General features: G+C 45.8%; 1 protein-coding gene and 1 long non-coding RNA gene across 3 annotated transcripts in view; one reads left to right on the top strand and one right to left on the bottom strand.

The window, feature by feature from the left end:
• Positions 1–529: 529 nt before the first annotated feature.
• On the bottom strand, positions 530–12,526 carry LOC113943461. Its single transcript, XR_003526330.1, has 3 exons — positions 12,069–12,526; positions 3,199–3,310; positions 530–1,245 (listed from the first exon to the last, which is right to left on the bottom strand). It is a non-coding gene; the product is annotated as an uncharacterized LOC113943461 (long non-coding RNA).
• Positions 12,527–12,867: 341 nt separating this feature from the next.
• Positions 12,868–16,201, top strand: part of ZSWIM6 (zinc finger SWIM-type containing 6) — a 110,080-nt gene continuing 106,746 nt past the window's right edge. Inside the window, exons 1-2 of one of the 2 annotated variants that reach the window (XM_027634686.1) lie at positions 12,877–13,378; positions 14,123–14,204. In XM_027634686.1, the coding sequence (XP_027490487.1) occupies positions 12,926–13,378; positions 14,123–14,204 (535 nt within the window). In that variant the 5' untranslated portion in view covers positions 12,877–12,925. Of the gene's footprint in view, positions 13,379–14,122; positions 14,205–16,201 lie in introns of both variants that reach the window. The other variant, XM_027634687.1, reaches the window with a different exon arrangement.

Here is a 16,201-nt window from a genome sequence, read left to right on the forward strand (position 1 = left end):
TCCTGGGCTGCATCAAAAGCAGTGTGGCCAGCAGGTCGAGGGAGGTAATTCTGCTCCTCTACTCTGCTCTTGTGAAACCCTACCTGCAGTGCTGCATTCAGCTCTGGGGTTCCCAGCACAGGAAGGACATTGACCTGTTGGAGAGGGTCCAGAGGAGACCACAAAGATGATCAAAGGGATGGAGCACCTATCCTATGAGGAAAGGCTCAGAGAGTTGGGGTTATTCAGCCTGGTGAAGAAAAAGCTTTGGGAAGACCTTAGACAGCCTTCCAGTACCTAAAGGGCTACAACAAAGCTGAGAAGGTCTTTTGACAAGGGAATGAAGTGATAGAACAAGGGGTAAAGGCTTTGAATTGAAAGAGGGCAAGTTTAGACTAGACATATGGAAGAAAGTCATTACTGTCAAGCACTGGCACAAGTTGCCTCACCACCTGTTCTGGATGCCCCATCCCTGGAAGTGCCCCAGCAACCTCGTCTAGTGGAAGATGTCCCTGCCCATGGCAAGGGGTTGGAACTAGACTGATCTTTAACATCCCTTCCAACCTCAACCATTTAATGAGAGAAAAAAATAGTTAATTATTCGGTCTTTTGTGTTTTACAAGCAACATTTCCACCATTTCTATAGATCCATATGATTCTGAGGACTAACATAACCCTTCCTAAACGTACCACATTTACCCATGAGAGTAGTGAGGGACATGAATGATGCAGTGTTCTTTGCAGATGTAACTGCCATTTACAGCACTGACTTACATGAAGTAGAAACCTTACATAAAATATTCCATCAGATTGGCTAATGTGTTATTCCAAGATGGTGTGTTGTAGCAATAAAGAGCAGTGACTGTTCTGAGTATCTGTTGAGAGGGCAGAGTCAGCTTAAAATCTAGCCAATTTTCACAAGTTAGTTAAAAGCAGTTCTACATTTTCCTACACATGTCCTAAATGACTTGTGAAACTTATTTACATAAACATTTCTTTCCTGATAGGTGACAGATGCACACAAAAGATACTGACTTAAATAAAAACAGTGAAGTTAACCACAGACAAAAGTGCAGGCAGAGTAACCAGAAAATTATTTTTATTCAGCATTACTTGCAACAGTTGGCATGACTCAATGAGAAAGGTGTAGTTACGGTGACCCTGCTTCTTTCAGGAAGAAATGACCCATGGAGAGACATGAAGAAGCAAGCTATAAGTAAATCAACCTTCATTCTGTCAAACCACAACTTCCCGTATAAAGGATTTCTGCAAGAACATCATAATGCAACAACTAGAAGTATTTACTAGACTAAGATTATCAACAGTTTATAACTGGGATAGCAGGGGACTTCCTTAGATCTAGAATTTCCTTTTATATTCCTCTCCTTAGTCTCATTCACTCCACACCTTTTTTCTTCATATGCAGACAGTAGAACATCCATCTTGTCTAAGAATTGTCATTCTTCTTTTTTTGTCCCCCAAGTAAACTTGGAAAAAAGATTTTAACTATATCTGCACTATAGTTGTTCATAAAAGGCTAGTAGTATTTGTGGGTTTTAGGTGTACTTCACACAAAATTATGGTTGTTATGCATCTAGTCTGAATCACCACTAGCTATTAGGATTTATAACATTATGCTTTCACTCATCAAAGGAAGATCTACACAAATGATACCACAAATATTCTTACTGAGATCAGCATAAGCTAAAACAGTAAATTTTGCATAATTTTCACACTGCAGATGCTGAAGTGTATTCCCATATGGACTGTAGTCTAAAATATTATTTTTCAGTTCTCAAGCTAATTTCAAACAGTTGCTTTCTGAATGCTAATTTCAGGATCGTGTTGGCAGATCCAAACAAAGCATGTCCTGAATGTCAGCATAGTTATTCTCCATTTGGTAAACAGTATGAAACAAACCCACATTCAATGGCAATAATGCAAGTTAGAACAATCCCCAGGTACTCCTTTAAGTGTTTTCTCTTCATACACGTCTTACACTCTGAGTAAGCAGGATTGTAATTTCATTTCCAGGTTGTCACTGTGGGGGACACCATGCCTTTTAAGAAGTGCTCAAACTTAGCAGTAATTTTTCACTCCTAGGACCGCCACTGCAGACAAGGCAAGAGATTCTGAACAAAGGGAAAAAGTTGCCTTCTTTCCCTTAGCAGATGTGGTAACTGCATCTCATGAGCACCAGACGGAGGCTGTCACTACAGCATCAATTACTAGGAGAGGAAACTACAACTTTTGCAAGGCCCAGAGCTATTTTAGGAGGATTTTCTGGATGCTAGAATCAGACCAGGGTGGATCCAACTTCCCTGACAGTAAATGCCATTTAGAGGGTGGAATTGGCAAGGGATTGGGTTTATACATTCATCCCTCAAATCTTATTCACATTAGTTCTGCTCTTCTCTTCCTCAGTTATTCTACTTCTCATATCCTAGTGATTTCTTGTTTTCTTTTTAAAGAAAAGATCTCTAGCAGCATGTACATTTTTTTTAAACAAAAATCAAAGACTTTATGTTTGCAGAGATAAATTGAAAGGTCAGAGCAGGATGCAGACCCATCCCAGTGTGCACATGGTGAGTTTTGGTGTCTGTGCTGCTGCCCTGAGCAGCTGTGTGCTGTTGCTGCTCAGAATCATGGAAACCACAGAATAACAAGGTGATTTTTGTGCTGTTTGTAACAAAGCCCTGAGAATCACATATTAAAATCACTGACTGGGAACCAGTTTTGAGTTAGGGCACTGGAGATATTCTTCCATCTTCTCAGTCTGGGGAACAGTAACATAATGTTGGACCTTTACTACAAATGGAGGAATTCAAAGGCTTCATATACTCATCCTTGCCCAAAGGCTTCATTTTTGGAACCTCTAAAAACTGTATTTTACCAGAACACACCAGAAGAGATTTCTACCCCTTCTGCTCACGGATCACATCTGCAGGGCAACTGATAGTGACAGCTACGTAAGCTCACAGTCACAGCATCTGACAGAATAACTCCTGCAGTATTTGAATCACACCACACACAGTGCCTGCATCTATTCCCCCTGAAGGACCCCAGTCCAGCCCAGCAGCAGACACTGTTTAGCAATGGGACAGCTGTCCCCTGAGTCCTGTTTAATTTATTGATGCAAAGAAGCATGGGCACGTATTAAGTATTGATGGGTCCTTTCCTTCCCAGGGGTAAACCTGCAAAATTCCTCCTAATACCTACCCTGGAAGAGGGTCAGAGCACTGAGTTTCAGGAAATATAGGAGTAGATTCTGCCATTATTATTCCAAGTGTCGAAGTGTAGCAGAGACATGTCTCTCAGCTCCTCTTAATCCCTGGTTCACAAAAGAGAAAAAAGAAGAATGTTCTCCCTTTCTATTCAAAGTAACTTCAAATGTTAGATGTCGTTATTCAGAGCAACTTCAGAAGTCAGATGTTGTTTAGTCACAGACCAGTAGAAAAAAAATTAAATCCCTGCTCCAAGAAAGGGATTCCAGTGAAGCCTTTGAAGCTTGTAAAGTAGAAGGAAGTACCAGTTTCTCTGACAAAATTTTACTGCAGGCTCTAACCATAGTTTATCTCTATCTACTGAATTTGTTTACAAGGCCTAGCTTGACATATTAGTTCTGGTACAATTTCCAAGACTGCAGGACAGAAAGAATAGGAGAAGGGAAAGTAAGTGGATGGAAAGTTTACCCATTTTGTCCCACTAGCTGAGACAGAGTGTACAATGCATTGGCAACAGTATAGTCAAAAGACGATGGGAAAGAAAAAGAAGGGACAGAAACAGATAAATAGACAATGAAAATACTTACAGTTGGAGTACAAAATAAAGGTTAAAGCATATCAACATCACCCAGAATATATGTTAGTAAACTGTGTTTAACCTTGAAAATTGACTGATCCGAATGGATGCAGTATTCCACAGCTCAGTCATTCCATGTTGCAGGGATAACTAGGTAAAACAAGTACACACCACTCTAATTAGCACTTGGACTACTAAATTTCAAATAATCTCTAAAGTTCTGGAACAAATGCCCAAGTTTACTTGGTTAAACCCAATCCAAAAAAGAACTTAAATGACACTTTGCTTAAGAAGGAAGCTGACACCAAATATTGCTGTACAGATACAAACAGAAGATAAAATCTGGGTGAGGAAAAAAAAAGAAATGAAAACAACTCTTCAAAATATTATAGCCTTGCATTTGGTCTTTATTAACTATTCCTCTCTGGGTAGTTGTCTTTGACCAAATGAAGCTTAATGAGATAGCACAGCATTTTTTCACCACACAGAAAATTTTTGGTCTCTAATTTCATAGGGTGTCTGAACCATACAGAAATCCTTGTATTTAGAGTATGGCCTTGTAAGTTTGTCTCTGATACAACCCAAGAAAATAAATCAGTCTGTAAATCCTGACTAAGTGTTTCAGTTCGAGTAAAACTAGAGGTAGGTTTGGAATATTGTTCAAGTATTTGTAAACTAAGAAGTTAAGTACCAGTAAGAATCAAGTTTTACAGTGACTAGTAAGAAAAAAAAATTAAAGTCCAGCTCAGTTTTCCCATCTTGCTAAATGGAATCACTGGGGACCAAGTCAGAGGAAGCAGATGTTGTACCCAAGCTTTTTAAAAGAATGCCTGTTGTTTCAAGAGGAACCATTAAAGTGTTGCTTAGCTATCTCAGCCTTTTCTTTGCCTCCATACTTTCTGTGTCCTCAGTTATAGTTCATAAAGGCTGAGAAGTTCAGAAAAGATTGGCAAACACATGAAGAAATTGATGGTGGTGGTGATGGTGCCTCATCCAGCGGATGGCCGGCAACTAGTGGGGTTCCCCAAGGCTCAGCATTGGGGCCAGATCCATTTAATATCTTTATTGTTGAATTGGATGAGGAGATTGAGTGTACCCTCAGTAAATTCGTGGACAACAAGTTGGGTGGTAGTGTTGATCTGCTGGAATGTGGGAAGACTCTGCAGAGGGATCTGGACAGGCTGGATCAATGGAGACCAAGGTATGAGGTTCAACAAGGCCAAGTCTCACACTAGCCACAATAACCCCATGCAGCAATGCAGGCTGGGGGAAAAGTGGCTGGAAAGCTGCCCAGGGGAAAAGGACGTGGGGGTGCTTGTTGACAGCAGCCAAACATGAGCCAGCACTGTGCCCAGGTGGACCAGAAGGCCAGTGGCATCCTGGCTTGGATCAAGAACAGTCTGGCCTTCAGGACCAAGGCACTGACTGTCTCCCTGTATTTGGCACTGGTGAGGCCACACCTCGAGTCCTGTGTCAAGTTCTGGGCCCCTCACTACAAGAAAGACATTGAGGTGCTGGAGTGTGTCCAGAGAAGTGCAAGAGAGCTGGGGACAGGTGTAGAGAATAAGTCCCATGAGAAGCAGCTGAGGGAGCTGGGGTTGTTTAGCCTGGAGGAGGCTCAGGGGATACCTTACCACTCTCCACAATTGCCTCAAAGGCAGTTGTAGCCAGCTGGGGGGTCGGCCTCTTGCCCCAGGCAACTAGTGACAGGATGAGAGGACATAGCCTCAAGCTGTGCCAGGAGAGCTTCAGGTTGGACATCAGGAAGATTTTCTTCACTGAAAAGGTTAGTAAGCACTGGAACAAGCTGGGTGGTGTTGTTTCGGGTTTTGTTTAGTTTTTTTGCTTTAAAGCCATTTAAAAAACCATTTTACCAGCACTCAGCATGCCGGAAAATGCTCTTCTGAAAATTTTAGTGTATGTTGTTTCACTTTCTTTGCCACAGGTGACAATCTAGGTAAGCAATGTCTTTTTTTGCCTGACATTAGCAGATTGAGGTTTGCATGTCCTCCACGCAATTTATGCCCAAGAATTATTATGCTGCCTACCACTGCAAGGTAGTTACTCGGTCTAATGCAAGAAAGTCTAAAGTAAAATGCAGTTTAAAGGGAGAAAGCCTGAGAATACAAAAAGAGGGGTTGTTTGTGTAGGCTGCTTATCCACAAGAAGGCAGTCCCATAACCTTTCCTTTTAAACCACCAGCCCATTTCACTTTCTGTACATTATATATGCTTAGGTATTTGTATACGTGGTGGTAGAAAGATCAATGGCACTTTGTACCTGATAACTTCTGAACTGGCCTATCACATTTTTGGTGGAGAATGTCTGACCAGAAGAGGATAACCCTTAGAGGAAACTTTTTTTTTTCCAAACCACTTTATCACAATTAAGTGTATGTATTTGCAGTAAAGAGAGAGAATACATGGAAAAAGACAATTTAAGACCTGAATTTTTCACCAAAATTGCTTTTATTTCAATACTGGAAAAATACAATCCTTTCAAAATAACATTTACAAAAGCCTGTGAGAAGAACACACTGGTTTTGAGTGTTCATCTATTTAGCAACTCAGATCTACACAAGGTTACAACAAACTCCCAGAGACATTAAATCTAAAGTCTTCTCAGAGACAAGATTTTCTCCTTTTGACTTTTTGCAAATGGTAAATTAAAACTGTAAAGAAAGGTGAGACACTCTTATTCCTCTATTCCAAGAGTTCAAAACTCTGAACCCCCTAAATCAGTGCAACGCATTTAATTTTAAGAAGTCACTTGCACATTATCATTTTATTTGTAACAGTGATGCTTTTATCCCTAATAACTCAGCAGTGAGTTAAATTGTCCCAACACATATCCCAAGACAAGGCTCCTTATAAGGAAGAAATAATTAATTCCCAGGGTCTATTCTCAATACATGTAAACTGAATGTGCTTATTCCCTGAGGAAATACATCATCATCATGGCCAGGCTTCGCGAATGAAGATTTGGGAAAGGGCTCTACCCATGTTTGCTACAAGCACGCTGGTGGCTAAAAAGGCCAATACGAGATAGGCATGACCAATTGCAAAAGGCACAGCAGAAAGACTCCTTAGATGCTAAATTCTGCAGGCACGATTCTTTCTGTGTTGTCTTTTCTCCTCAAGGGTGATCCTGTGTGTGTTCTCAAAGGCATCAGCAGCATTATAGATGGTGTGTCTCCAGGCCTCCCGATTGGAGGCCAGAGTAGACCAGTTATGGTGATCAATATGGCCACGGCTGAGATGTTGCTTCAGGGAGTCCCAGTATCTTCTCTTCAGGGCTCCTCTCTTGCGGCAGCCGATGGCAAGTTCGCCATAAAGCAAGATCTTAGGGAGGCAGTGGTCCTTCATCCTTGAGATGTGCCCTGCCCATCGCAGCTGTGTTCTCAGCAACATGGCCTCAATACTTGTGACTGCTGCTTGTTCTAGAACAGATGTATCAGTCACATAATCTGACCAGTGGATGTTTAGGATTGTACGGAGACAGCGTTGATGGAAGCGTTCTAGGAGTCGCAGGTGGTGGCGGTAGATGACCCATGATTCAGATCCACATAAGAGAGTAGACAGCACAGTGGCTCTGTAAACACTCATCTTGGTGCTTTTCTTCAAGTGTTTATTATGCCATACTCTTTTATGGAGTTTTCCAAAAGCACTATATGCCTTTGCTAACCTGTTGTCTATCTCTCTGTCAATCTTACCATCCCAGGAGATGAGGCTACCTAGGTAATTAAACTGCTGGACTGATTTGAGCTCTGATTCACCAGTGGTGATGTGGGGGTGATGGAAGACTTCCTTAGGTGCAGACTGACCACCTGAGAATGATTTCATACGTCAAGTATCAAGCCACAAAAAGGCAGAGGACACAGAAATGAATGTCAAGAGATTTTGCTCAGATTATGATGTTTGTCTCCTTCCATCATTCTGGAATACTGGTAAAGCACACTTAGTATTTTAAGCAAATTTTCCTAAATGCTTTAGATTCTAGCCTCTGACTCCAGTTTTAGAATCATCATGAAATTTAATTAAAATAAAAAGCTGCACTTTGAAAGGCTCATTCAGTGCTGCTGGTTTATTTTCACTTTAACAGAGAAACCCTAAAGAGCTGGTAATATTCATCCTAGAGTATTTGATTTTAAAGGCTAGTAAAATGCAGAAGTTCTTTTTAAGTCCTTAAATTAAGAATAGTTTCTGAACATACTGAAGGAATCTATTTTAAGAAAACATTGTAAAACCAGACATTGACCAGTTACACTGCACCAACCAATCTTAAGATGATAACTTCATCAACACTCATCACTACTGTCTGCTTTTCCTACATTTTGGATTTCCAGTGTGCTGGCTAGCGTTATGTTGTCTGCCATAATTTTTCTACATTTAGACCACAGTGTGCTTCCTACAAAGACAACTGTGCAGCTGTATGCGATCTTCTTTTTAAATCAAACTGGTAGAATACTCAAGCTTTTGCTTTACTGGAATGACCACAAACGACTGCAAGTGGTCTAACACTTTAGATTATTAGGAAGCAATTTCACTGAGTCATAACCAAGGGTGTTTTCCCATGCAGCTCATAGAATAGCCTTTGATTTCATGCAGGAAGTTAACCAAGTTAAGGCTACTGTTTTGCAGCCATTCTTTCCCCTCTGGGTAGCTCTGGGAGACAAAATTCCCAAAAAAGCAAAGTAGAAACAGGGAAGGAATGCTCAGCTTGGTAAAGCTTTCTACAAGAACATCCACTGAAAGAAAAACTAACGAGCAATTAAAATACAGTTTGAGTATGGCTTAAAAACATTTGACTTTCTTCCCTGAAGTTAACGCATCTTCCCACTTGCTTTCAGAAAGCTGAGGGAACTCAAGAAGCAAAACTGGTTGGACAAAAGAACTTCAGCCTCAGAAAAGAATTTGCAAGCTGTTCAGGTGCTATGCCCATACAGCCAGAGACCATGGAGAAGTATACTTGGTGCGTATGGCAGAATTACAAGAGCAAAGATGCCATTACCTCTTGGTGTGCTCCTTAGCCCAGAAACAAAAGAACCAGCATCCTGTATATCTATTAATATTTAAAGACTAAATGAGAAGTAGCTATTTATGATGTGTGGTAGACGGATAAAAGAGGTGGATCTATGAGCTTTTCCACCTCTTTTTCTCTGGGATTTCTTTAGCAAATTTAAGATTTCTGCCCAGATCTGAAGAGGAAAGGCTAAGTTGAAATAACTGACATAGGCTAATTCTACTTATTGTGGATGATTTGTTGTTGTCATTCCTCTTACTCTTCTTATTTCTTGGTTTTTACTGTAAAGCTTCTTTACTATGACAAGAAGAATTCTTCCAGTGGCGTTAGTGTTATTTTTGTTGCAGCGGGTCTCGTAAAGAACTGCCACTGCCCAATTTAGCAAAGTATTTTTACTGACTTGCTAGATGCTTGTTTAAAAAAGAAACAGTGGTAGAATTGAGAAGAAAAATTGCTTTGAGAGGTGAACAATCATTAATCGTGTGTGGGATGAAAACTACATGTAACTTTCCTCTCCTCTCATACACATGTAATCATGAAGTTCTTTTTTTCTACCTCCTTTGTATTCCATTTCTCTGCTCTCAGAAATACTGAGATCAATACCATATTAATAGCAGGAACATTACAACTGCATCTCTGGCCTGCAGCATACAGGCTACCTAACACCTCCAAAATTTCATTGGAGTTTAGTCTATAAATCCAGTAGAACACTTGTAAAACACAGAAAGAAGACAGTTAATATTCCAGCAAGGTATCTATGAATTTATCAAACTGGCACCTCAAGAGTGTTTTGTTAAGTCCACAGATAGAAGCACAAGCATCACTTTAAACTCACTCCGTACACAGAAGGTAGCTTTCATGATCCAAAAGAAAAACACAAACTTGTAGCATATATATATTTCTTATTATTAAAAGCCATTTTCTTATTATGAGCAACCGGCACCAGAAGATTTTTTAAAAAAAAAAAAAGCTCCATACCTAGATGTAAATAAATCTCTACCGATGAAATTTCAAATCAGTGCTATTGTCTAGGAGCTTAAAAGCATACAAAAAAAAAAAAGGCCAGTACTGGCATATTCTAAACCATCTTCAGGATTCTGCTGATCTTTCTTTAAAAATCTAAGTCAGCAAGTCTGATGCGGTTCATTCATTTTCTCATCCATTTTTAATGGAAAATGCAGTTACGGCAAAGCTCTTCAATCCCTTGATCAGAAAATAAGCGATTGTTCCAGTCTGGGGGGTTGGTGGGAACAAAAGCAGACGACAAGTTTGGAGCTAAGTCGATGTTGTTTGCACCTCTTAAATGTTATGCCTGGCACGCTCTACATTCCTCCGCCTCATTCTCTGACGGAGCTGCCTCCCACGAGTGCGCTGCATCACGGAAAATGTAGTCTGTCTGGGAAAACCAGCCTGCCGGAGGGCAGCCACTCCAATTACAGCTTCTGCATGAGAGCAAGTGCTGCTCGCCTGGAAAGTAAGTGTTGTTTTCAACCGCGAGTCGCCAAACAATGCCACTTAGAATCATAGAATCAGCTGGGTTGGAAGGGACCTCCGAGATCATCAAGTCCAACCCTTGATCCACTACCGCTGCAGTTACTAGACCATGGCAGTAAGTGCCACATCCAGTCTCTTTTTAAAAATCTCCAGGGACAGAGAATCCACTACTTCCCTGGGCAGCCCATTCCAATGTCTGACCACCCTCTCTGTAAAGAAACTCTTTCTAATATCTAACCTAAACCTCCCCTGGCACAACTTGAGACCATGACCTCTTGTCTTGCTGATAGTTGCCTGGGAAAAGAGACCAACCCCCACCTGGCTACCACCTCCTTTCAGGGAGTTGTAGAGAGTGATGAGGTCTCCCCTGAGCCTCCTCTTCTCCAGGCTGAACAGCCCCAGCTCCCTCAGCCTCTCCTCAGAGGACTTGTGCTCGAGTCCCTTCACCAGCCTTGTTGCTCTCCTCTGGACCTGCTCCAGCACCTCAATATCCTTCCTGAACTGAGGGGCCCAGAACTGGACACAGTACTCCAGGTGTGGCCTCACCAGCGCTGAGTACAGGGCAATAATCACTTCCTTGGACCTGCTGGCCACACTGTTCCTGATCCAGGCCAGGATGCCATTGGCCTTCTTGGCCACCTGGGCACACTGCTGGCTCATGTTCAGCTTTCTGCCAATCTAAACTCCCAGCTCCCTCTCTGCCTGGCTGCTCACCAGCCACTCTGTGCCCAGCCTGTAGCGCTGCATGGGGTTGTTGTGGCCAAAGTGCAGGACCTGGCACTTGGCCTTGTTGAACCTCATCCTGTTGGAATCAGCCCATCTCTCCAACCTATCCAGGTTCCTATCTGCAGAGCCCTCCTACCTTTCAGCTGATCGACACTCCCCCCCAGCTTAGTGTCATCTGCAAATCTGCTGATGGTGGACTCAATCCCCTCATCTACATCATCAATAAAGGTATTAAACAGAACTGGGCCCAACACTGATCCCTGGAGGACACCACTAGTGACCAGCCGCCAACTGGATGCACCACCACTCTCTGGGCCCAGCCATCCAGCCAGTTCCTAACCCAGCACAGAGTGCCCCTGTCCAAGCCGTGGGCTGACAGCTTTTTCAGGAGTATGCTGTGGGAGACAGTGTCAAAGGCTTTGCTGAAGTCCAGACAAACCACATCCACAGCCTTCCCCTCATCCACCAGGCGGGTCAGCTGATCATAAAAGGAGATCAGGTTGGTCAGACAGGATTGACCCTTCCTAAACCTGTGCTGGCTGGGTCTGATCCCTTGTCCATCCTAAATAAGTTCCAAAATATTTAATTAACAGAAAATATTTGGTTTTAACTTTGGTCAATAAAAATAAAAAAACCCCTTGATTGCCCTACAATGACGCATCAAAGCCTCTCGGTATTTTTAAAATGTAATTACTAAAACAAAAATGCTTTTTGCTCCAGAGTAACACGAACACCAAAGAGCCCCTCTGCGCAAGGAAAGGCGGTGTGGTCTGTGTTTGCTACTCCCGATCCTTGCCGTGAGGCACTTCCATGCGGTGTTCCAGGAGCGGCGGAGGCGGGAGCGGCGCTCTGTGCTGCGGAAAGCGGCGGCGCCAGCGGGATCCCGAGAGACCCTCAGCATATCTATATATACACAAATACATATATTTTTCAGGAAGGACACTAAATTTGAGGCTCCGGCACACAGCCCCGAATGGCGCGGTTTTTTAAGGATCGCCGAGAAACACCCCGGCCGTCCGGTCTGTCGCCACATCCTCACGACCCACCTGGGCAGACGCAGTGCCTTCATCGCAATCCAGCTGACTGTCAGCGGGTTCGCACAGCCCGGCCCTTCACCCCGGGGCTCCCGGGGCGCTCCCAGGCCGGGACATCCTCAGAGCCAACCGGGAGCTGGCACCAGGACGACGGCACTTACCGTATTACCTATAATCGAGGGAAAACAAAAATCTCCCTCGCCGACACACCTTGGAGTTGGCCTCACTGAGGAACGTCAAGGACTTGTTATAGGCACACGCCGGGGCTCCTGCCACAAAAGGGGCTTCGTCCGTCCCGCCCCTGAGGCAGGAGCCAGGTCTTTTCCGTCCTCGCTCCGCCCCAGCCGTTACCGTATTTCCCGTCCGCAAGGCGCGGTTCCCCCCACCCTTCCGGCTTTCCCGGCAGAGGTGACCGGGTTCAGGCCGCGGCGGCGGGCCCCGCCCCCGCATTCCATTCCCTATATGGCAGCGGAGAGGGGGTGCCGCAGGCCACGCCCCCCTTTTCCCACCACTTGCGCGAGGGCGCGCTCGGGCTTGCGCGCGTGACATCAGCGGGAGAACGGCCTAGGAATGAAGGGGGTGGGAGCACCGCCTCCTTCCCCCCCGCCGGGGCCGTTCTATTTACGTTTGTGAGCTGATTTGCATAATGTCACGCCCGCAGCACCGCCCCCCGGGCCCCGAGGCCCCGCCCTCTTCACCATATTAGGGCAGAGAGGGGCGTGTCCCCTGCGGCTCGCGGGAGCTCGCCGCCTTCCTGGAGCCGTTTATACAGTACAGCCACTTCCGCTGTCGGCTTAGAAGGGGCGCGATCATGGCGGAGCGCGGTCAGCTCCCCCACCCTGCCAAGCGCCTCTGCTGCAGACCCGGCTATGGCTCGGGCTGCAGGCCGGGGCAGCGGGCGGGCGGCGCTGGGCCCGGCGGCGGCGCGCTCTGCGCCGGATCCTCTTCCGCAGCCGCCGCCGCCGCCCTGGGGCTGCTGCCGCTCGGCAAGACCCAGAGCCCCGAGTCTCTGCTGGACATCGCGGCTCGCAAGGTGGCGGAGAAGTGGCCCTTCCAGCGCGTGGAGGAGCGGTTCGAACGGATCCCGGAGCCAGTGCAGCGCAGGATCGTGTACTGGTCTTTTCCCCGCAGCGAGAGGGAGATCTGCATGTACTCCTCCTTCAACACCGGCGCCGAGGATCCCGCCGCCGGCCCCGGCGGCGCCGCCGCGCCCGGCGGAACCGCGGACGCCACCGCCGCTGCCGCCGACGAGAACCGGCTGCCCTTCCGCAGGGGCATCGCTCTGCTCGACGGCGGCTGCGTCGATAACGTCCTGCAAGTCGGTGAGTCACCAGCCGGCAGGGAGGGCACCGGCGGCCGCCCCCGGGGTCGCAGGTCTCCCTTTGCGCGTCACCCGCCCGCCGTCCGTCCGTCCCTCCCTCCTTGCGCCGGCAGCTCCCCGCCCGCGGCCCGGCCCATGCAGCCCTTCACTCCCTGGCTATACTGCGGGCCCGGCAACTTCCTCCGCCGGTCTCCTCCCTCTCGCGCCCGGGACGCGCAGTGACTCCCTGGTTCCGTGACACGGACTCGGTCTCTGCCTGCCCCCTTTAACTCGCAGCCTCGCACCTCACCGTGCCTGCTTCCGGCCCGTGTAATCCCGTTTGGCTCTGGCCCCCTCCCAGCACCCACCCCCGATAATCCGGGTCACCGCTTTACCCCGAGCCACAATAGCGAGGAGATGCTGCTCCCCCATCCAAGGGGGGGGACCGCCGGTGGAAATGAATCAGCAGAAGGACGGCCGGCGGGGGAAGGAGGGGGGTGTGGGTTGCGTCGCCGTCCAAAATAAAGACATAAAAGCGTCGCAAGACCCTGGCACGGGGAGTGCGGGGGGGATCCTGGAACAAAGGCATTTCTAGGGCATCAGCGGCGAGCCGGAGGGAGGGGGCGCGATCCACGCCGCCGAGGATGGTGGAGCTGGGGTGGGAGCTTTGGGATGAGCCGCTTCGTGACAAAGAGACGGGGGGGTGGGGGAAGCGCAGCTCTTCCTCCTCCTGGAACAATGTCCCCTTCTTCTTCCTCCCCCCCAGCCCAGCCGCCTGCCGCTGCTCTTCACCCGCTGCGGGCGCCTCTGGTTAACTCCTCCCTGCCAGTGTTTAAAGGGCTGCAGAGGTGGGTACCCCCCCACGCACTTTTTGGGGGCTATCTGCCGGGGGCGGCTGACCTTCCATTCAGGAAATGGAAGGGAGCCGCCCCCGGCAGACAGTCCCCTCCGCCGGTGGGTGATGCTCTTTGTGCGACCCGGCCACTTTGTTCTCATTTTGATGTTGTTTATTTGCGTCTTTTTTTGTTTTCCTCCCAGTTTTCAGTCGCTTCCCCTCCTCCTTCTCTGAAAAGGGAAAGGCAGACAAAAGAAGTTGCTGCTCGCCTTTTGTTGACGGCGGCGGCTCGGTGTGTGTATGTGTGGGGCACCGGAATCCCTCCCTTCATCCTCCCCCAAAACCTCGGTCCTGCCAGCTGTGGGCTTGACTTGGCAGGCACCTTGCAAACGTGCCATCAGTTTTTTTGTCGAAGGGAAGACGTGTCCCTGCTCCTAGGCTCAGTGCCCCTCCCTTCTCCCTAGGGGGACTTGTTTTTTTAAAATCTAATTAACTTTGTTATAAGTTTCATCTTTTGGCTTTCTGTTTCCAGAGGTCTGAGGTGCATCTGTGGTTCCTCAGGACTGGCAAAACCAGAAGTAGGGCTTTTTTGGTTTGGTTGGCAGTGCTGAGGTTTTTTTTTTTCTCTTGCTTGCACTTGATTCTGTTAGCAAGCGATGAGGAATGACAGGAGTGCACATAGAAAGGGTTTCTTGGCTGATTGCATTTAAGCCAGGAATTCACTGTGAAAATAAAACCAAGGGGCAATAAATAAGAGATGCAGTCTTCTCTTGCAGACAGACACCCAGCGTGGGCTTTGCTTTGCTTCCTTGCGGCAGTGGAACAGGCCTCAGTGAGTAGTTGTGAAAGAAAAAAAGTAACTTTTCGTATGTCTTCCAAGGGGGGGGCATTGAGTAATGCTGGCAAGGGTCAATGTGAAGAAACAAAATATGCATAAATACAACTGAGGTGTTGACTGCTTCTTCTGGATCCCTTATATACATTCCAAACAAATGCAATACCTACTGCTTCAAATACATTTGCTTTGTTGTATTCCCCCCCTCCCCCACGTGAGCTTTCTTTGAAAGTCTGCGCAAAAATAGTAGTGGAAACTGGTGATATGAAAGATGTCAGTTGTTTTGACAGAGGCCTTTGGCGAGGGAGCTGTGGAGGACTTGGGTAGGCTGGGTCTTGCTGTAGGAAAGTTCTTGTGTAATTTGGGTAGGTAGCTGTATCATTAAGGCCAAGTCTTGCTGACAAGATATTCCTTGTGAAGCAGAAAGGTGCAACTGTTAAAGGCAATTCAAACAGAGTAAGTTATATTGGGCAGAGAATGGAATTGGTTCCATGTAATACGGCTGAATATGTAGCATTGATGGCAACTCAACATTGAGTTTATGTAAGTGCATCTTTAGTGACCATATAAATGTTAACTTATGTTCTTTGCAGTATGAGTAATGGAAACTCTGTAAATGTAGTTTACAGAGAAATGCAGTTACTGGACAAAGTGTGTTTTATTACATAATTTTAAGAGCATTGCTTGTAACCTGAAGTATTATTATAAACAGGGAACGTAAGATTTGATTTCTGAGAGAGGCATGAATGGTAGTTAAATGGAACCATTTGCTTCTGAATTTTATGTTTTAAATTTTCCAGTGTAGCCCTGAATAAACATTCTGACAATTTTATCATGGTAACTCATTTCAAGCAGGAGGATTTCAAAAACCTTGTGTCCAGGCTTTGTTAAAAATCTTCGTGTGATCCTTCATGCCCCCCAACTTAGTCTCGTGTTTTGTAACGAAAATCCAAAGTAAAAAGATGATGTCATATAAGTGATACACACAAACAGTGTTCTTGATAATCAGGCAGTAAAGTTGTCTGCTAGCCTATTTTGAAGTTGAGTGATATTGTCGTAGCGTAATAATTAGCCTCGCTTAATTTTGAAAGATTTTTCTCCAAAGAAGTTGGCTTCAGAATTCCATTTTCATCTAGTTTATTGATGTGTTTCTAGCTTTTTTTATATGCTTCAAT

The sequence above is a fragment of the Corapipo altera genome, unplaced genomic scaffold (genome assembly GCF_003945725.1).
Source record: "Corapipo altera isolate COAL_440 unplaced genomic scaffold, ASM394572v1 61411, whole genome shotgun sequence".
Taxonomy (NCBI): Eukaryota; Metazoa; Chordata; class Aves; order Passeriformes; family Pipridae; genus Corapipo; species Corapipo altera.